Source organism: Balaenoptera borealis (genome assembly GCF_965194805.1).
Source record: "Balaenoptera borealis genome assembly, chromosome: 20".
NCBI lineage: Eukaryota > Metazoa > Chordata > Mammalia > Artiodactyla > Balaenopteridae > Balaenoptera > Balaenoptera borealis.
The window spans coordinates 54,128,744-54,152,036 of NC_138879.1; the positions used below are offsets into that span (position 1 = coordinate 54,128,744).

At 40.4% G+C, this 23,293-nt stretch overlaps 1 protein-coding gene across 6 annotated transcripts in view; it reads right to left on the reverse strand.

Moving 5' to 3' along the window:
- Window positions 1–23,293, reverse strand: part of STX8 (syntaxin 8) — a 252,938-nt gene that overhangs the window by 201,613 nt on the left and 28,032 nt on the right. For all 6 annotated transcript variants that reach the window (XM_082372919.1, XM_082372918.1, XM_082372920.1 and 3 more), the window contains one exon: window positions 5,385–5,509. In XM_082372919.1, coding sequence (XP_082229045.1) covers window positions 5,385–5,509 — 125 coding nt within the window. The remainder of the gene's footprint in view (window positions 1–5,384; window positions 5,510–23,293) is intronic.

Sequence of the window (23,293 nt, forward strand, 5' to 3'; positions counted from 1 at the left end):
CCTCAGCCATGTCTAGTCTACTAATAAGACCATCAAAGGGATTCTTCATTTGTTACAGTGTTTTTGACCTCTAGCATTTCTTTTTGGCTCCTTCTCTCTACTTCCATTACCCATCTGTTCTTCAATGCTATCTACTACTTTATCTATCAGAATCCTGAGCATCTTAATCATTGTTTTAAATTCCTGGTCTGATAATTCCAACATTCCTGGCATGTCTGGATCTGATGCTTGCTCTGTCTCCTCAAATTATGTTTTTTTGCCTTTTGGTGTGCCTTGTAATTTCTTCTTATTAGACAGGATGTATGTGGTAAAATGAACTGCTGTAAAAAGACCTTTAGTAAAAGGTGGTGGTAAAGTGTGGGCATTAAGGGAGTGTTCTACAGTCCTATCATTAGGTCCCAGTCTTTAGTGAGTCTATGTCTCTGGGCTGTGAACGTCACAAGTGTTTCAACGTTTTTTCCTCCCCTTGCCACTTAGGTGGGACAGGATGGCTAGTGGGCTAGAGTTAAGGCATTTCCTTTCCCCCAGGTCAGTCAGACTGATATAATCTAGCAAGTTAGGTCCTGGTTAAGTAGTTTCTCCTGAGGATGAAACCTTGTTAAGAAGAACAGAGTGCTCTAGCATATTCCAAAATGGTTCCTTTTCCCCTCTCTCTGCCAGAAACGGGAGGGGATTTTTCTCTGGTATTTACTGTGAGAACCTGGTAGACCTCCTAGAGGTGAATCTCACAAAATTGTGAGGACCCCACTATGACTGGGTCCCCTGGAGTTTTTAATTCTCAGATTTGTCCACACTGAGCCTCCAGCAACTCACCAATTACAGTTCAGATTTTCCTACCCAGCTGGTTCTCACACTGGTTTCTGCTCAGAAGTCTCTGCTCCAGCAAGCTGTGACTCCCTGTATTCTCCTGTCTCTCCAATCTTGCAGGAAGTGATTTGCCCTGTGTCCTCCTCTCTTACAGATCCAAGAAGAGTTGGTGACTTTTTCAGTCTGTTCAGCTTATTATATTACTGATTTTTAGGATGGAGTGGTGACTTCCAAGGTCCATTACAGGCAGAACAGGAAACGAGAAGTCTGGCAATGACTTTCGGATACAAAACCAAAGGTACAATCCATGAAAGAAATAATTGATAAGCTGGACTCCATTAAAATTAAAATCTTCTGCTCTGTGAAAGATACTATCAAGGAAATGAGAAGGCAAGTCATAGACTGGGAGAAAATATTTGCAAGAAACATCTAATAAAAGAACTGTCACCTAAAACATACAAAGAACTCTTAATGGACCAAAGGTCTTAAGAGATACCTCACCAAAGACAACATACAGATGGCAAATAAGCATATGAAAAGATGCTCCACGTCATAAGTCATGAGGGAAATGCAAATTAAAACAAGAGATACCACTACACATCTATTAGAATGACCAAACCCTGGAAACTGACAACAACAAATGCTGTCAGAATTTGACAGGATGCGGAGCAATAGGAACTCTCAATTCATCACTGGTGGGGATGAAAAGTGGTACAGTCACTTTCGAAGACAATTTGGTGGTTTCTTATAAAACTAAACATTCTTACCATGTGATCTAGCAATTGCACTCCTTGGTATTTATCCAAAGAGTTGGTAAATTACATGTACACAAGAACCTGCACACAGATGTTTATAGCAGCTTTTTCATAACTGCCCAAATATGGAAACAATCAAGATGTCTTTCAGAAGGTGAATGGATAAACAAACTTGGTACAAGCGGAGAGTGGAATATTATTCAGTGCTAAAAAGAAGTTAGCTATCAAGCCTTGAAAAGGCATGGAAGAACCTTAAACACATACTACTAAGTGAAAGAAGCCAATCTGAAGTCTACATACTGTATTATTCCAACTACTGATATTCTGGAAAAGGCAAAACAATGGAAATGGTAAAAAGATCAGAGGTTGCCAAGGGTTGAGGGAGGAGGGAGAGAAACAGGCAGGGCACAGAAGATTTTTAGGGAAGTGGAAATACTCTGTATGATATTGTAATGAAGGATATGTCATTTTATATTTGTCCAAACCATAGAATGCACAACACCAACAGTGAACCCTAAGATCAACTATGGACTTTGGGTGATTAGGATATCTATGTAGGTTAATTAATCATAACAAATATACCATTCTGGTGGTTGATAATGGAGGAAGACTATGCATGTGTGGGGAAAGGGGTTATATGGGAACTCTCTGTACCTTCCTCTAAATTTTGCTGTGTACTTAAAACTGCTCTTAAGAGTCTTTTTAAAAAAAAGTAAAACTGTCTTTATCCACAGATGGCATTGACCATTTGTATAGAAAATCCTATAGATTCTACCCAAAAGCTATTAAAAAAATTAGTGAGTTTATTAGCAAGGCTGCATGATCCAAGGTCAGTATACAAAAATCAATTGTATTTTTATATACTAGCCACAATCAGAAGTAGAAATTTATAAATGTCAATAAGAGAACAAAAAATATGAACTACTTAGGGATAAATCTGATAAAAGATGTATAAGACATACAGTGAAAACTACAAAGCACTGCTGAGAACAATGAAAGAACTAAATAAATGGAGAGATATACCATATTCATGGATCAGAAGACTCAATATTGTTAAGATGTCAATTCTCTGGGGGCTCCCCTGGTGGCGCAGTGGTTGAGAATCTGCCTGCCAATGCAGGGGACACAGGTTCGAGCCCTTGTCTGGGAGGATCCCACATGCCGCAGAGCAACTAGGCCCGTGAGCCACAATTACTGAGCCTGCGCGTCTGGAGCCTGTGCTCCGCAACAAGAGAGGCCACGATAGTGAGAGGCCCGCGCACTGCGATGAAGAGTGGCCCCCACTTGCCACAACTAGAGAAAGCCCTAGCACAGAAACAAATACCCAACACAGCCATAAATTAATTAATTAATTAAATAAACCCCAAAAAAAGTTAAAAAAAAAAAAAAAGATGTCAATTCTCCCCAAATTAAAGATGCAATGTAATCCCAATCAAAAGCCCATGAGGCTTTTTTGTAGAAATTGAAAAGCAGATTCTGAAATTCATATGGAAATGCAAAAGATCTAGAATAGCCAGTCACATTTTGAAAAAGAACAAAGTTGGAGGACTTATACTACCTAACTTAAAGACTTGTGGCAAAGGTACAATAATGGAGACAGTGTGGCACTGATGTAAAGATAAACAAATGGACAAACAGAACAGAATGGAAAGTCCAGAAATAGGCCCACACCATATACGGTCAATTGATTTCCGACAACAGTAAAGTAATTTAGAGAAAGGATACTCTTTCTTTCACAAATGGTGCTGGAACAAATAGATATGCAAATGAAAAAAAAAGAAATGCATTTCTATTTATATCTTGCTATATTAAAAAAAAAAATCAATTCAAAGTAGACCATAGACCTATTGTAAAACCTAAAACTATAAAATTCCTAGGAAAAAAAAGGCAGTAAATCTTTGTGGCTTTAGATAGTCAAAGATTTCTAATTGGACTTCATTAAAATTAAGAACCTCTGCTCTTTAAAGGACATTAAGAAAACCAAAAATATAAGCCACAGATGGGGAGAAAACATTTCTAAAACAAATATCTGACAAACATATAAAAGGATATGTTTTTTAAAATTCTTAAAACTCAATAATAAAAGACGAACAACCCAATTAAAAATAGGTAAACAATTTGAACACATATTTCCATCGAAGAAGACACGCTGATGACAAATAAGCACATGCAAAGATTCAGCCATTGGGGAAATACATATTAAAACCACGATGAAATGCAACTACACACCTACTTGAATGTCTCAAATTAAAGACTTTCTATAACACTCTTTGGTGAAGATCTGAAGCAATTAGGACACAAATTCTTCTGGTGGCGATGTAAAATTGTACAACCACTTTTGAAATGAGTCTGGCAGTTTCTTTCAAAGTTAAACATAATGGGGATATATGTATATGTATAGCTGATTCACTTTGTTATAAAGCAGAAACACACCATTGTAAAGCAATTATATTCCAATAAAGATGTTTAAAAAAAAAAGTTAAACATACGCCTCAGTCATTCCACCGGTATTTACCTAAGAAAAATGAAAATGTATGTCCATCCAAAGACTTGCACATGAATGTTCATAGCAGTTTTACTTGTATAATACAAAATATGCATCAACAGGTGAATGGATATGCAGATTGTGGTCAACTTATGCAAGGGAATACTATTCTGTAATGTAAGAGAATGAAATACTAATCCACGGAACAACGTGGATGAACCTTAAAATAGTTACACTGAGATAAAGAGGCCAGACCCCACCTCCCCCCAACAAAAGAGCACATACTGTATGATTCCATTTATACAGAAAAATAAAAAACAAACTAATTTGTAGCAACAGAAAGCAGATCAGCAGCTATCTGGGGATGTGGGAGGGACAACAGTAAGATTTACAAAGAGACATGAAGAAAACTGTTGGGAGTAATGATTATGTTTATTATTTGGATTGTACTGATGGTTTCACAGGTGTATACACGTATCAAAGCTTACTAAAACATACACTTTACATATGTGCTATTTACGATGTCAACCACACCTCCATAAAGCTGTTTTTAAAAAAGTAGAATAACATCTGTAACACTGACATGACAAAATGTCTCACACATATTAAATTTTTTAAAAAGCTGTGCAATTATCTGTATCATGATCTCATTTACGTAAAATATGTGTGCTTATACTGAATATACAGTATGTATGCATGTATGTATGTATAGAAAAAAAAGCCTGAAGAAATATATTGTTAACCTGTTTACAGTTTGAGATCGGAGAAACAATATAGATATAGCTTTTCATTTTATATATCCCTATATTGTTTGAACTTTGTATAACAATTATGCGTTACTTCTGAAATTAACAAAGAGAAGAAATTAGCAGTTTTAAAAGCCACTGGACAAGATGAACTTGAAGGTAAAAGCCAAAATCACTTCTTTGTACAGCAGAAACTAACAACATTGTAAAGCAACTATATTCCAATAAAAAAGAATAAAAAAAAGTAAAAAACAAATTGACTTATGTATGAAAAAAATGGAGTCTTTTCTTTGGAGAATGATCCCCAATCGTGGAGAACAGGGAGGGGGCACATGCCTCAGAGTCACCTGGACTGATCAGACTCAGAACTGCTCTGTCCCTCTCCCAGGAGAGAATCCCTACTTCCATGAGCTACCTGGATGGACAACAGCATTTGTCTAATCCTCAGGTATCTTGAGGCACAAAAGCGCCAAGAGCTCTCAAAGACCAACAGCTTTACCTCTGATTTTCAGTGGGTATAAGGAATATCCAAAGCTATGATAAAAAAATCTGACAATGTTTCTGAGCCCACGCTCTTGGGGTATTTAGTACCTTGGATAATTTGCTGCTGCTGTTCCCGGATTTCATCAAAACCCAAGCCTCTGGTCTCCTCCGGCTCCTCGAAGAGCCAAGGGTTGGGTACTCCTCGCTTGGCCCCTCCAGTCATCAGGCTGGACCTGAGAACAAGATTAAAGGCGTTACATAACTCGAAAAATACAGCTCTGCTGCAAATCACTCCCACGAGTGCAGCGGGGGCTAGCCTCGCCTGCTTTGAAAATTCAATTCGACTGCAATTTACTGCATGCTTAGTTTATGCCAGCAACTGTGTTCAGTGCTGGAAGAGATACGCAGATGAATAAGGCCCAAGCCTGGTCCCCAGGAGAATTACAGCCTGTGAAGGAGACTGTGGCAGCGTGTAATACTCTTACTAATCCTCCATGAGACATCTGAGTCAATAATCATAAATGAAGGTCTTAAATTTCAAAACACAAGGCCAAATGGAACTGGCCTTTCTATTAGGACAAAGTCTGTCTCACAGGTGGCACCAAAGGCACAAATATTATTTCTCAAGAAGATATAATGTTGCCACTACAGGTTATAGCATTAAAAATGACCACTGACTTTCGTGTTAGAGGGTATTTGGCTGCTCAGATAGAAACACATGCAGGGTTTCAAAACCAATTCTATGAATATAGCGTAGCATTTATAACACAAATTCTGAATTATCCATCTTAATCTTGACTCCCTCTCATAACCCACACGCTCCTTCTGCACCAGACATATTAGGCTCCTTGCTGGCCAAGGAACACAGAACACACATTTCTGGCCTCAGTCCCATGTTTACAGGATCCTTCTCAACCCAGGTATCTCCTCTCCCGTCTCCACCTGCCCACATTCTGTCCAAACTGTGAGGACCATCTTGTGGATGAAACCATATCCGACCACTTCTATCCAGAAGGGAACAGCCACTCACTTTATAGTATGACTCATAGGATTCTTTTTAAAATGATGGTAATGGGGGACTTCCCTGGTGGCACAGTGGTTAAGAATCCGCCTGCCAATGCAGGGGACACGGGTTCGAGCCCTGGTCCAGGAAGATCCCACATTCCACAGAGCACCTAAGCCCATGTGCCACAACTACTGAGCCTGTGCTCTAGAGCCTGCCAGCCACAACTACTGAAGCCCGCGCGCCTAGAGCCCGTGCTCCGCAACAAGAGAAGTCACTGCAATGAGAAGCCCGCGCACCGCAAAGAAGAGTAGCCCCTGCTCGCCGCAACTAGAGAAAGCCCGTGAGCAGCAACGAAGACCCAACGCAGCCAAATATTAAAAAAAGAATGGACCGTGCTCACCAGCTCTACTTCTTGACCCTCGGGGTTCACTCTTCAGCCCCTGGGATCCAACTTCTACCCCATCACTCTGCTGAGACTTTTCTCAACCATAACCTCCTTAGTGCCATAAACCTCGTCCCAGTTCTCACTTCACCCGTCCTCCAGGCCTCACTGGCCACTGCTGACCTTCTTCCAGTATCCAGGAAACCCCTCCTCCCCCTCGGCTCCTTCCACGCCCCTCTCTCCCACGGGCAGGTCCTTCTCTGTAACTTGCAGGTACCTCCTTCTTCCATCTGCCCTTTAAATAGCAGTGTGCCTCAGGGATTCTATTTAGATCTTCTCTTCTTGCTATACTGTCTCTCCCTGGGCAATTTTACCTGTGGTTTCAGACTGTAAGGACCGATACTAGCAGTGCTTAGACCATTCTTATGCCCCAATACGAATGAAACAGGCCATATTCTCTGGAGTCATCATGGTGGTGGATTCTTACCTGGGGCTCCTGCCCTGGCAGGGCACTATCAGAAATCTGAGGGTGGGGGAGGAATGGCATACAAATAGTTAAAAAGAAACCCCACATATCACAATCCACGCGAGGCAGGTCCTCCCACCCCTCATCCTGATTGAAAAATCACTGACTTTCAAATTTCTCTACCCACGCCATCTCCCTACAGGCTCTTCTATCTGCATTTATGGATTTTCCTTTAGGACTCTCCAGCTGGGAACTCCACTCCAAATTCAACACACCCAAAATCAAATTCACTACTTTCACCTCATAAGCGGTTTCTTCTCCTATCCTTTCTAGCGGCATCACTGTATTCCCAAGTCATCCAACCCCCCCCCCCCTCACCCCCACCCCCCCGCCACGTCTCATCAATTCCCAAGACCTCCCTTCGGAGCTGGTTCTCAAGTCCACGCCCCAAGTCCATCCCCGCTGGTGCTGCCTCAGCTCAGACCTCATCATCTCTCGCGTAGAAGATGCTCATAGCCTGCAACCGCTCTCCTTGTTCCCAGTCACCCCGATTCAAATCACCTTACGCTCTGCTGCCAGAACGATCTTTCTAGAACACAGATCTCCCCTATTTTAAAACTGTCACGACTCCCTAAGAAACTACAGGTCAAACTTAAGCTTTACAACATGGCCCCAGTGATCTCTGCAACGTCATCTCCCGACACCCCCCTTCCATACCCTACTCTTCCTTCAGCCTTACAGACTCTCACCACGTCTCAGACAAAGGCACAAACTTTCACACTCTCATGTTTTTGTATGAGTCTGGAGGGTCCCCACCCCCACCCCTTTGTCCATCTGGCAAAATTCTATTCATCCCCTAAGGCTAAACTCAAATGTCACTTCTGCTGTTTAGTCTTTCCTGATTCCCGTCCCCACCCCCCTTCCCTTAAATCAATCACTCCTGGTGCTCTCATGGCACTTCGTGCAAAACCTCCAACGTGGCATTTATCAAGCAGGATTGTAGTTAGTTATTTACTCATCTGTCTCCCTTCCTAAATTATGAGCTCTGGAAGGAAAGAGGCCACATGACAGTCATGTTTATATCCCTAGGACCAGAAAGACAGTTCCTCTGAGTACGCTGGAGAAGCATTCAGTACGTGTTTATGAAACAGAACTAAGAAAACCACTGAGCTTTTTCAGCAAGAGAGACAAAATGAGAGGGGTATTTGACATTTATCTTGAGATTAAAAAAAAAAAGGCAAAGGAAAACTCAACTGCTACCTGCCTTCAAGAGTTTAGCAGCAAAGACTGACGTTGTTCAAGCAGATGGAGAGAATTTTAACTTGAACGGGAATTCTGTCACTAAAACACCTTGCAGCTCAAGCCCACTTTTGGAAGGACGATGAAGGAGTGTTTCTCCTTTGAAAAGTCAGCTAAAGAAAGGAAATGCTAAATACTATGCTTCTGAGGTTAGGGTAGACTTGAAATGTTTTTAAAAATAAATCCGTCATTTTTACCTATATTTTCAAGATGGAACTTATCTAATAAATGGAACTTATCAAATAAATGCCACATTACTAAACAGGTTAGCTATCTGTCTCAAAAAGATTTTACCAAAAAGTTTCAGAGTCCCTTCTGACACTGTAAAAATATTTCATTTTTATCCCCCAAAGAAAGTGATACACATTATTAAATTATGACAATATGGGGGGGGGTTGCAGTTAATCCATGTTTTTCTGCTGACAAATGTAGTTGCAACTTGTCAGAGTTCACAGGGAGGGTGTTCTTATCAACCGAATATAGAATTGAAAAAGCACTGAATTCCAAGCAGCAGCTTTTCTTAGCATTTCCAAAAGATGTCAAAGTGACCATAAAATGTTTGTTTTGTCTGAAAAAACAGTGTTTGAGTATTCACAGGCCACAGGGAGGTCTGCAGTCAGGACTAGAGATGATATTTCTAGGGTGTCAGTGAGGTGAATCGAGTCTACAGAGCTTTGTAACTAGACTTGCCTGTAGGTGTGAAAATGCTACTATGGTCTGAAAGGGCGATTCCTTTCCCAAAGCTTTCTCAGCTAGTTTCTTTCCATGAATATAAAGATGCACAGAGGCTCAACTTTCAATCAGAAAATAGTTTCTTTGACATACATTCTTTAAAGGAAAAATCTGGCAACAATATCCAGGCTGGCTTACACTGAGGAGAGGCCACAGTCAGGGAGGTAGACCAGAAGGCTAGTGCCATTTAGGCAGAAGGGGATGGGGGGCTGGATGAGGGAAATGACAAGATGGAATGGCAGGGAAGGGACAATTCACCCAGCAATTCAAAGGAAAGCCCCACAAAAGTGCTGGTGAGTAGAATGGATACAGAGGATAAAGATTTCCAAACTGGGTGACTTGGAGAACTGACACAACTTAGGGAAATGTTTCATTTCCTTTCGGGATTTTCTCAAATTTCAACATAACTCCCGTAACAACCCCAAAGTAAAACTGCTGTCGAGATCATAAGCTATGGATTTGTGGCTACTTGTAGCCATATTTACTAGACAGCTAACTTCTTTAAGCCCAGTACTCTGTCCAATTCTGTTTTTGTATCCCATCCACCTATTCATCCAACCATCCTTCCTACACACACTTACTGAGTCCCTTCTGTGTGGCAGCATGAATCTAGGGGCTTTGGAAGAGAACAAGAGAGACAAATACCTGACCTCAGGGAGCTGGTACTCCAGGGACAATAAATGCCTAACACTGTGCCTTTTGCAAAGTACTCAAATTTTTGTTGTTGTTGTTAACTAATTGAATAAAGATTAGCCAATTTGTTTAGACTAATTAGTATTAGTCCAGAACAATAAGACCTCAAGCAAGGAAAATCTCTTACTTACACGTCATCCAAGGAAAGTCTCACCACAGCATCTTTAAAATATACCGCAAGCAAATAATTTTTTAATTGTAAACCACTCTCATTTTTCTCCCTATTCACTGCTGGCTAAAGGTTACCATAAGAAGTTTTAAATGTAACGTTAAAATTTAACAAAACAGTTCACAGAAGAACACAAATGCAGGGTGGGAAAAGGCCATCAGAAGTCATTATTTTGGCCTCTGACCTGAATTTGAGAAACCTCTGTGTGCTATTCTCGAGTCATCCAGGCAATCTAAAATCAAGCAAATAAAACCAAAGGGAACAATTCTTTACTTTTACCTTAATGTCAATGTCATGGTACCTGAAAAGTCGAAGGAGGAGAGGAACGGGTGATTAAAAAAATAAACAGAATTCTTAGGTTTTGTCTATTTTTTAAATTGAAGTATAGTTGATGTACAATGTTGTGCTAATCTCTGCCGTACAGCAAAGTGACTCAGTTATACACATGTAGACTTTTTATGTTTCCATTATCGTTTATCACAGGATACTAAATATAGTTCTCTGTGCTATATATTAGGACCTTGGTGTTTAAAAACCTAAGAATTCTAAGTGAAAGGTGAATTAGCTGCTCTGCCAAATGTCTGGTGACTGAGCGCCATCTGCTGGTTAGTGATTAAAGTTCAAGTACAAAATAAATGTTAAGCAATCCAATAATTACCATTTATTACAAGCAGCTCCTTAACTTTACTACACAGTGGAGTCTTGAAAACACGTTTAGAAACAGAAAGAGTGAAAGTCAACAATATGCTTACATATTACAAGGGAGTTTCTGTTGTGCCTTTTCGACACTCTTTTCAATAACAAATGTTCTACATCTTCTTTCACTTTTTTCTGCATGACCAAACACACTTAAATGATAAATCCAATGAGAACCCAATGAGGCTGACAATTTGCATTTAGGCATTAGGCGTGCCCAGTGATTTCCACCTTTGCCTCAACTTGTTTTCCCCCTTGTTTCCATTCTCACTCATTTAAAGATACAAGGCACTGAAATATTCAATTAATTGTGCAAATTAACACTGTTCTCTGGACAAAGATGCAAGTCCAGTAAAATGAAATTACTGGCTGGCAGGGAGTAGAATTAAACACTACAGTGCTCTACAGTGTTAAAAATTCTGTGTTAGTAGAATTTTATATTTGTCAGCTGATGTACAAAAATCCAAATTTGGCATTGAGACTGTTGAAGGGTGTGAATAATGTATATGCTCAAGATGCACAAAAGCCAAGCACCGCCTATACAGTCACCATTTCCACCTCAATAACCTTGTTTCTTATCAATTAATCTAGTTCATATCTAAAAACTCAAATTCATAATAACCATGGCATCCTCTCCCTCTGGAGCCAAGGCCCAGAAATCTGTAGTCTCCCTCAGGTGATTTTTATGCAACCAGCCAGGCACCAATACACAGATGGGTATGGAAATTACAGGTCTGGAAAAAGTAGGGTTAAAGAACGAGGGAAACCATAAGGGGTACAAACCCTACTCACTCTACAAGGGCGATCTCAAGTCTCGTTCCATCCAGTTCTTCTCAACCTCCTCCACCTCACATGGCTCTCTTTTCCAATCTCCTAGACCATTTATGGCCCAGGCCACATCATTTAGCACTTACTTATAAACCATCACGGACTGTTCTCCAATTCTGTTGAGCAGGATAGAAAGACGTGCCACCTCTGAATTCCCCTCTGCTAAGATCAGTGACAGCAAGTGTTGTGGAATGTTTATAGACCACTTCACAAAAGCATAAATATACACCTTCACAAATATTTATCTCATCCGAACTTCACAACATTTTGAGTCATGATTATTTTCATTTTACAGAAAACGAAATGGAGTCAAGATTCACACCCAGGTTTTCTAACTGTAAACCCTTAGCTCCGTCCACTGAATTACGCGTGCAAAGTTAGCAATCCTCGGCTGGATTCTACTAAGTGCAGCGAACAGGAGGGCAAAGTACTCAAAGCCAGTGAGAAGGAACAGATGATGAGGGTCCCTGCAAGGGACCAAAATTCAGAGAAAGGGAGGCCCGCGAAACAAAACCCATAGCCAAGGTCAAGGAGATGAGTTCTAGTTCTCCTTCTGCCATTAACCCGCCCTGGGTACAATGACAGTTTCCTCATCTGTAAACCAAAAAAGTAATCCCTTCTCTGCTTATCTTGAAGATTATTATGACAGTCAAATAAAATAATCTGTATGAAAGTGCTTGGCAAATACAGAAGAGGAGGAGGGAGAAACAAAGTTTTTAAAAATTTATTAAATTTTTTGCTGCATTAGGTCTTCATTGCTGCACACAGGCTTTCTCTAGTTGCGGCGAGCGGGGGCTGCTCTTGGCTGTGGTACGCGGGCTTCTCACTGCGGTGGCTTCTCTTGTTGTGGAGCAGGGGCTCTAGGCACGCAGGCTTCAGTAGTTGTGGCTGGCGGGCTCTAGGAGTGTAGGCTCAGTAGTTGTGGCGCACGGGCTTAGCTGCTCCGCGGCATGTGGGATCTTCCAGACTAGGGCTCAAACCTGTGTTCCCTGCATTGGCAGGCGGATTCTTAACCACCGTGCCACCAGGGAAGTCCCTCTTTTCTTAATAGACAAGAAAATCCTTTTTTTTTTTTTTTTTCCCCAGTTTCTTTACAATTTTCACTTACAAGAAGCACAAGTTGGAAAGTATTATATAGGCTTTATAAAAAATAAATCAACATAACTTACAATACAGTGTGTATAGGTAACTCCTTTCTTCTTACTGCTTATTCACTGCCTGGAATTTGCTTCCTTTTTCAATTCCCAAGTGAGTTTTATCATTTAAAGGTAATGCATGAGGACTTCCCTGGTGGCACAGTTGTTAAGTATCTGCCCGCCAATGCAGGGGACACGGGTTCGAGCCCTGGTCCGGGAAGATCCCACATGCCGCGGAGCAACTAAGCCCACGAGCCACAACTACTGAGCCTGTACACCGCAACTACTGAAACCCGCGCACCTAGAGCCCATGCTCTGCAACAAGAGAAGCCACCGCACCACAACGAAGAGCAACCCCCGCCCACTGCAACTAGAGAAAGCCCACACCCAGCAAATGAAGACCCAACGCAGCCAAAAAACAATAATAAAAGTAATGCATGAAGTAGGAAATCTTTTTTTTCCCCATCAAAAGTCACAACTGTACCAGTAGTTAAGGACTGCAACTCAAAACAAGATACCATTTCTCACCCATCAGATCAGCATAACCCAACCAGTTCTGTAACCCCCACCGACACCTACGGTGTAGGGAAATGGGCTCTCCCATATACCGTCAGAGGAAACGTAAAGCACTATAACTTTTAAGAAACAGACATGGCAGAACCTGTTACGTTTTGAACACCCATACCTTTTGTCCCAATAACCCCACTTAAGGGAATCTGTCCTATAGAGGCAGAAGCCACATTCTTCATGGATATTTACCGCATCATTGTTTGTAATGGCAAAAAACTAAACCACCCAATATTCATCAAATGGGGAGTGGCTGGAAAAGTGACTGCCTTTCTATTGTGAAATAATGCAGCTATTGAAGAGAATTTTGTTAAATCTATTTTTGTTAGAGGAATGCCCAAATTTAAATGAAAAACAGTAAATTACAGAGTAATATGTAAAATTCTTTTTTTCACAAAATAGGAAAGGAAAATGCATATTCATGTAACTACACTTGTAAATATATGTACAAGCACAGATAAATGTGGTGAGGTTAACACAGGTTATGTCAGGAGAATGACACTGGAGGGAAGGAAGGGGGAGAGGGTATTAACTTTGGGTCATACCTCAGTGTGGACTGACTTGTTATAAGGAGTGTGTATCATGTGGATAATTTGTTTTAAATCCAATTAAAGATGAGTCATTTCCCCATAGGGTGGGAGAACCAGGGAAGGGGAGCTAATAAGGCAGCAAAGACCCACAAAAGTAAAGACCACTTAAGTGAAGACTATCAGAGGCACTGAAAGTGTTCCTCTTCTTTCAAAATTAAGAATGGGAAGCAGAAACTAAAAACCAAGAAATGCCAAAACCAAACATCTTTTTCCAGGGGGAAAAGAGCAATGGAAGAGAAAGATGTGACAGGAAAAGTCAAGGAAGGAAGATGAAAGAGAGGGAAAGAAACAAGAATAAACAGCTTGCGGATGGATGGGGCAAAAGTCTACAGAGAAGCCCTGAGGAGGAAGTTTAAACATGACAAATGGGTTTGCGGTGACACAGAGAAAGGGGGAAAAGATGAAAGAGAACTGAAAGGTAAGCGATTCCTCCTCCAAAGCTGGAAAGTCCAAGCAATCAACCCTTCTCTCCTCACTCTCAAGGGAGGAGAACCCTAACTTTTAAAAATCTAGAAACTGGGAAGGTCTGAGTATGTCTCCGCTTCTACTGACTTACATCTCCACCTTGTGGCCTGTTCAAGACATAGCTGTGTGTGTGTGTGCACGCATACATACACACACACACACACACGTACAGATGCATACATATGCGTCTCAGTGTATATGTGCATGTATACTTATACATAAGTATACATGGCTATATACATACACATACATATGTAATATATACACTAAGCATATATGTAATGTAATATATAAGTATACATTGTTATATATTGTAAGTATATATACATATGTATTATATAAAAGTGTGTATACATGTGTATTTACGAATTTTTAAATTCAAATAGAACATATAGACAAAGAAACCGAAGCGTACAGCTCAAAGATAATTGACAAAGTGAACACCTCCAGTTAATCACTACCCAGGATAAGAAACGGAGCATAGGCAGAACCCCAGGACCTCCCATGCCCCCTCTGGTCATTGCTTCCCCCAAAGGGAACCACTTTCATTATTGATAACACCATATACAAGGTCTGCCTTTATAGGAATGGAATCCATATAGTACGCAAGCTTCCGCCTGGCTTATTTCACTCAGTGCTGTGTTTGCACACGCTTCTGCCTGGCTTATTTCACTGAGTGTTGTGTTTGTGAGATGCATCCAGTGTGTGGTGTGTGGCTGTAGATTGTTTCCTCTCATTAGGATCATTGTATAAACACGCCCTCATGTATTTATCCACTACAGTGTTGGTGTTCAGTGGTTGTTCCCAGGTGGGACTATTTAGAAGGATGCTATAAACACGTACATGTCCTTAGTACATACAGTTCAGTTTTCGGACAGAGTTTTCCAGAGTGGTTGTAAAATGATGGTCCCCCCAGCAGGACATGAGAACTCCAGTGGCCCCACATCTTAGTAACTCCTGAGACATCTGTAGTTTTAATTTTAGCCAATCTGGCAGGCATAATGGTATGACAGCATGGTTTTAGTTTGCAATTTCCTAATGACTGGAGAGGCTGAACACCTTTTCATGTGTGCAGCCACTGGACACCCTCTTTTGTCAAGTACAATGTCAAGTCGTCTGCCTATTTTTTCCCTAAGGAGTTGTCTTTTATCTTGATTTATGGGGGCTCTTTATATATTCCAGATATGACTTACGTAACAGATATATTCACTGCAAATCTAGATTCCCATACTATGGCTTGGCTTTCACTCTCTCTGTGGTATCTTTTGATACACAGAATTTCTTATTTCAGTGAAATCCAACTTACCCTGCGTTTCCTTCACGTTCAGTCTTTGTGTCCTGTTTAAGAAATCTTTACCTATTCCCAAGGTCATAAAGATATCTTCCTGGCTTCCCTGGTGGCGCAGTGGTTGAGAATCTGCCTGCCAATGCAGGGGACATGGGTTCGAGCCCTGGTCTGGGAAGATCCCACATGCCGCGGAGCAACTGGGCCCGTGAGCCACAACTACTGAGCCTGCGCGTCTGGAGCCTGTGCTCCGCAATAAGAGAGGCCACGATAGTGAGAGGCCCACGCACCGCGATGAAGAGTGGTCCCCGCTCACCGCAACTAGAGAAAGCCCTCGCACGGAGACGAAGACCCAACACAGCCAAAAAATAAATAAATAAATAATAACAAGCATTACCAAAAAAACTTCAAAAAAAAAAAAAAAGACATCTTCCTACGTTTTCTTAAAGTTTTATTTTACCTTTCACATTTAGGTCTACAATCGTTCTGGAATTGATTTTCATGGAGGGTTGACTGTAGAGGCTAAGATTTGTTTTTTTCCATGTGGACATTCAGCTGACCTAACACTATTTATTGAAAAGATCCTCTTTTCTCCCCTGCACTGCAGTGTCACCTCGGTCATAAATCAAGTGACAACATGTGTATGGAGGGCTGTTTCTGGACTCTATTTTGATCCACTGGTTTATTGGCCTGTCCTTGTGCCAACACCACACTGCAGCTTTACGGTTAAGTCTTGATAAATGATCACGTGAGTGTTCAAAACTTTTGTTCTTCAAAATTGCCATATACACCTTAGAATCAGCTTAAGTGACAGACAAAAAAACAGAAAAAACTGGCTGGGGAATCTAAACGGGTTTGCTCTCAATCTACAGATCAATTTTAAGAGAACTAACATCTTTACAGTACTGAGTCTTCCCAATCTGTGAACATGGTTATCCCTCCATCAGGTCTTCCTTCCTTTCTCTAAATGCTTTATAGTTTTGAGTATAGAGGTTTCATACTTTTCATTTGACTTATTCCTACATATCTCCTGTTTTTAAAATACTATTTATTATCAATAGCATCTTTTAAGTTTGTTTTCATTTGGTACGTCTTTGTGGTCCAGCTTTCAAGGCCTATCCTAGGAGAGGAACCAGCAGGTTGCTGCTGCGAGCTCATGGCCAGACTACGCTTTATCACATCCACACGGTGACAACTGGCCACCTTCACTGACTTGAGCAACAATGTGGGATTGCAACGACTGATATTTACCTAGGCCTCAACGTCTCTGGGTTCACTCCCTTGATCAGTCATCCAAACGGATAATCCTTCTTTACCATAAGTATCTATTTGTAAGTCAGGCTGCTAACAGAGCTTCCTTTCCTAGCCCACGGAGAAAAAAAAAAAAATCTGTGCTAAATGACTTTCAAGTGATAATCAGTCTGGTTAGTACACACATAACTGAAACACTTCAAAAGAGCTACACTGTCAAGTTTGAGACAATTTCAAGATATTTAAGAGCACTATTTAAACATTCTACTTCATAAGCTTCAAGATATACTGCTAGACAAAAAAGATAATGCACAGTAAAGAGGACATTTTACACTATAATTCACGTTAAAAACTGAAAGGGTGAGAGAGTGATTGGAGATGTATGTGTATCCTTATACACGTGTATTACCTTTCTAGAAGGAGACACAAAAAACTGTTAGAAGTTGCTGCCTCCAGGGAGGAAAAGGGAAAATGCATGCCAGAAGTGGGAGGGCACTGGAGTTTTCATTGATAACCTTTTTGTACAGTTGGGTGTTTACAATGTGATAAACATCTTTAAAAGTAAATGTATGTTTTAAATTTTTTCAAAAGCAAGTATTCTATTCATTCCCATTAACCACTGGAATATCCCAAAGCATCAACATTCTGGCCTGACACTATCAACCAAACTGCCTCTTCCAGAAAAGGAGTCAAAAAAATACTTGGTCATATGACATATCCAGTTTTTCTCCCCGAGAAAACATGGTCACCGTACACTTTGCCTGGCTAGTATCAGACCAGTAATTAATACAGAAAAAAAAAAAGTGCTAAGGCAACATATAGTCCAGATTTTTCAGGTCAGTCCATGTTTCAAACACTCCCTCTTGTCCCTAAGTATCAGTCCCTGCATCAAATTAACCTATTTAACCTATGTTTCTCCAGAACATGGAGACAAAGTCAGAAGCTATTACCTCCCAAATGGAATTAAACAATAATTAACATAAAATGCACAAGATCATCTGTCTACAGAAGAAGCCAGTTCTATGAAACTGTATAAATGTGTTGCTATTGAAACCAGGGTCTACTTCAAAAGCACTTCTCCTAAACCTCCTCAGGAATACAGGTAAGAGTAAATAGCCCAGCTTCTTTAAACAGTGAACTAGAGATTTAAAGCAATTATCCAAGTTCCACTTGAACCTAAATAAAATAACCCAGAAGGCTAGTGAGCTACCCCTTCTCTGGGATTTCAAGAACTTACCGAGGTCACAGTAGTGAGGAACCTAGAGTCTCTGGTGTCAGAAGAAACTTCAAGATGAAGAGAGTCACTGTTGCTAAGGGAACACAGAAGAGGGTTGGTACACCAGTCCTACCCAACATCTCTATGTCCTTTCTCCCTTGTTATCAGAATTCGATTTTGTTCAAGGCCCCACTGCTCAGGGAACATAAGCCTGTCCTCAGTTTCAGTTCATGGATGTATCTATCCTAAATAAACCAAGCCAATCATGGCAACTCCATTCCACCATGGCTCTTGGTATAACATAGCATGTGATACAATCCTAGCCTATTTCTGTTTTGAGCCAAAGTCCACTGTGAAGCTTCCAGGAGGTGTTTTTTTCCCCTCTTAGAAAATAACTGGAAAATACAAGAGAATCAACAGAAAAACTACTGAAAACAATCAGAATTAGACTGTTTACATATAATAGCATCCAGATATCCAGTTTTCAAATAAACATCAAAAAGCATGATGAAATGAAAAACTGAATTTAAAACTACCACCAAAACTATAAAATACCTCAAAATAAATTAAACCAGAAATGTGTATTTGAAGAAAACATTCTGAAAGGCCTGAAAGATGGCTTGAACAAACAGAAAAAAACCCCATATTCTTGGGTAGGAAAATTCAACATTATAAAGGATTTCAAGATTTCATGTAACCCCAATTTTTAAAAAACCAACAGTTATTTCTCTTTTTTGGAATTAGATTAGCTGATTGAGTTCATTTTTTTTTAATGAAAATTGTTTAAAAATAGTACAATGACAGAAGACTAGCCCTATCATGTACTAAAACTTATAATAAAGCCACAAAATTAATGGTGTTAGCAGAGATCAATGAAATGCCTTACAAAGTCCAGAAATAGATCCAAATATATGGGAATGTATTATACGATAAATATCATCTCAGAATTTGTGAAAATATGGATGACTCCGTAAAAAAATGTAGTCAGTCACAAAAATAGTCAAATAGGAAAAAAGTGCGATTCATACTCTTCAAATTCCGAATGGATCAAATATTTAACAGAGTAAACAAATTTAACAAAAATTTAACATCAGAACTATCTTCATATACTAGATTGGAATAGGATACAAAATTTAATAACACTCTTTGGAGAAGACTGTATGGAAATAGGCACTCACATAAGTTGCTAGCACAGATCTAAATTGGTTCTATGAAAATTATAAATGCATATATCCTTTGGCCCAGCCATCCTTCTTCTAAGAACTTATCTAGAGATAGACTTTCACACATATGAAATCCCTTATCAAGGTTATTCACCACTATATTTTTGTAATAGAAAAAAAAACTATGTAATATATATACACAAATGTAATAGAAACAAAACACATATCAATAGGAGACTAGTTAAATTACAGTAGTGCACACAATGAAATATAAGGCTATAAAAACTAATGCCAGAGGATTCAATTACAACATCAACCCTCATATTTCAAAAAAAAAAAAAAAACCCCGTAACTAATGACAAAACCTCATGTGCTGGTTTGGGAAGACCTCCAGGAAATTTAGATGACAAAAGAATGCTGTAGAATAATTTGTGTAGTATGCTACCGTTTGTGTAAAAGATGGAGGGAAATAAAATATTCCTATTTGCTGGTATATATTCAAGAGAACCTTGGAAATATATACCAAAAATCATTAAAACTGATATTTGTTGAGGAGGGGGGGCACACAGAAGGGAGGGAGGCTTTTCATTGAACACTGTTAAGTGCTTTTAAAATGTCTCAGCCACATGAATACATTACTTATGCAAGACATACCCTCCTTCCTCTCCTACTGAAGTTTGGAGTGTGGCTAGGAACTTTCTACAGGTATTCTCGACCAAGAGGAATCGGTCTGAAGACAAAGGCAAAACAAAGACATGGCCAGAACCTGGATCATCACCGACTGTAGAATTAACCACCCCTCTCAATCCTCTAACTTGGAATTTATTATATGGAGGTATTTTTCCTTATGTAAGTGGTTTTGCGTAGGGTTATCTGTTCCCTGCAGCTGAGGGCATCGTGACTGTAATACTAGTGCGTGAGCCAAACCAGGCACCCCCTTGGTGAGGGTAAGAACAATAAACACCATCTTCTTTTCTAGACCTTTTAGGTGCTTTCCTTGGTCCTTCTCCTCCTCTGACTGCTGCAGACACAACCTCCCTTTCTAGTCTGCATTGTATATACCCATTTGCACTGAATTTCTGTCCTGTGTTTATGTTTCCCCTGCCTGACTGAACTCTTTCAGAATGAGCATTATATAAGGTGAACAAACCCCACCAGGGTCGCCTCTCAGCCCACCTCATGTGCCTCTATTAACTTCTGATTCTAATCTCCGCTAATTAAGAGAGTAGGCAGACTATGTACCAAAGTTACTTCTTTCCATCAAACCACCCCAAATAATCAGTGAGGCAGAGACAAAAAGCGAGGGGTTGTCCCAAGTCCCATTTCTTGTTCCTCTCTGTGAGCGTGGGCAAAGACTACATTTCCCAGCCTCCCCCGCAGGCAGGTTGGAGCCATGTGACTGGTTACGGCCAACGGGCTGCTACATATGCAACTTCCAGGCGACAGCCTATGAGAGGGGTGAGACCTCCACACCCTCTCTCTTCTCCTCTCATAGTGAGCATGGAGGTCTCCTGTCAGACAGCACAGCCACATGGTGGGAAACCCTGAATCACCCTTTGAAGGGAGCTGTCCCAGAGAACCACCAGACTTTATATGAGGCAGGCAAAAAATGCTTTCATCTGGTATTCCCCTGAGGGTCCCAGGTTTGTTTACAGAGCCCAGCCTGTCACATCCTGACTCAGTCTACCTTTCAATCAACAGAAATCTGCTGAGCGCCTGCTATATACCAAACTCCCACGAGGTATTTATAAAAGATACTGGAAAAACAAAAGATTTTCATTCAGTGAGCAATCAGTTAATAACCCTTGTGTTAGGTTTTGGTCCCCATCCTCAAGGATATTTAAAATTTAGATAGAGAAACAAAATATACGCTTGCAAAAAAAATATTAAAAACCACATGGCTTCCCTAGCTAAATCAGCTCCCCACTAATACTCCCTTCAAAGCACAATATATTTTTCTGCTGAACTGATTTTACTTATTTGTATGAATCTTTAATTCATGTCTGTCTTTCTTGCTGAACTGTAAAGAGCTCAAATGCAAAAACTAGTTGTTTTTGTTCTTTTTAATTGTTTAGGGTTTTTTGCCACCACTCATAACAGGCACTCAAAAGAAAAGCTTCCATTTACCACATTTTTGATTCCTTAACTAGTTTTCATTAAATTATCAGAGAAATTTAATATTCTTGACTGCACTTAATACCACCTTAGTTCAACTATCCTTGGGGTCACTGAAAGAGAGAGAGAAGCACATCCTTTACTGATTTCAGCATATCCTTTACATGCCAGATGACCCAGAAAGTTAGTGTATTTCTGGGGCATAAGTAAAAAGGATAAATAATTATGGCTTATCCGTTGTCTCACAGCTAATGATGCAGGGGTATATTCCTCAGAGAGTTCCTACTTCTGGAAGAGTCGGTTCATCCTGTGTTCATAACTTCAAGCAACATAAAGTATAAACGAATAATTTTTTAGGAAATCTCAGTACTATCAGATGGAAATCATCCCTCTTATAAATCAAGCTTTAAATTGAAAGAAAACATTCAATGATCTAAAATGGTAGAGGGGCAATACTTTTAATGGCATATTCAATGTAAATTTTTCTTTTGCCTCCCTTGGCTGCCAATACAGTGAAATGAAATATAAATTGGAAGTGTATATATATATATTTTTTTTTTTTTAGCAGCTCCAAGGAAAAGTAAATATCTGAAATTAAATGTAAAGCTCACACTCTAAGAAAATGTGAACATTATCTTCCATTCTTTTGATGTTAGCAGTTGGTCTGCTTGTTAATATAGCATTCCTGACACATAGCTACCATCTCAACCTCTAACTAACTTCCTATTTCCTATAATCCTCAGTATACTTGGTGGTGTGAAGATTAAAGCTTACCCAATTAGCCACCCACTACAGCCGAGTTAATCACATAATCTCTGAGATGGTCACAGAGCAGTGGAGTATGCAATGATTTTTCTTCTCTCTTTACAAAGATTTAACTAATTGTGAGAATTGGCAATGCTCTCAAATATAAAGGGCAGGAGGGTTTTCAATCAAAGCTGTGTCACTGCTTTATAAATTAGGGCTTATCTTCGTCCAAGAGACATTGTTACACAGAGACTTCTTTAACAAGTTTCCAAATGCCCTCAATTAGTCAACCATTAGCTTACTGAGACCAAGTCTCACATCAAGGCTTACTGCTTTAGAATAAGGATCAGTAACCCGTAAGGTAAAACTCAGATTCTGTCACATGACAGCTACGCATTCAATTATGGGATTCCTACAATCGTGTGTTTAAAGGAAATGCTAATCCAAACTGAAGTTTGACAGTACTCTCCTCCCCTTAATAAGTCCACATATGACGAGGAAGAGGAAAGTTTTGCGGGGTGGGGGGGGTGGGTAGCAGAAGGACTCCTGAGACTGAGGGATGGGGAAGAGAGAGAAAGCAAAGACTTGGGGTTGAGAGAGGAGGACACAGAGGAAACCAGAGAAGAGGAAAGGGCTCAGGAGGACAGAGAGGGTCGACAGTTTTCAGGGAGTCCTGGTTGGGTCAACTGATCTTGCGGTGTTGCTTGCCGCCAGTTATTACGGGGCTTCAAACTACCGATTAGCAGAACACCCCCAGTTCTCCAACAGTACGTGTGGTGATGATCTAGCATGAATGACAAGATGTGCCAGAGAGAGCAGGTCTATAACATTTAAGTTCTGATAAGGCTTCCTGACCAATGTGTTTCTGTAGGTTGTGACCTAAAAGCAAGACATGAGCCACCCCCACCCCACCCCCAGTGACAAGGCAACCCACAATGATATCAAGAATGACAGAAGCCATCAAAAATATTGGAGGAATCCAGAGATTAGGGAAGCAAACAAAAACGATGGAGGAGCCCAGAACTAGGAATCTGCAGGACTGAAGAAATCTTTGCGAGTCACTGGAGACCATCAGAGCAACCGACGGGCAGGGGAAGGAATGAGGTTTCTCCAGGGACAGAGCTGAAAGGTCCCCGACAAGGTCTCAGAAATGACCGGGCAGCCTGACAGTCAGGAGGTGGGAGGGCAAGGTCCAACTGGGAACCCATATC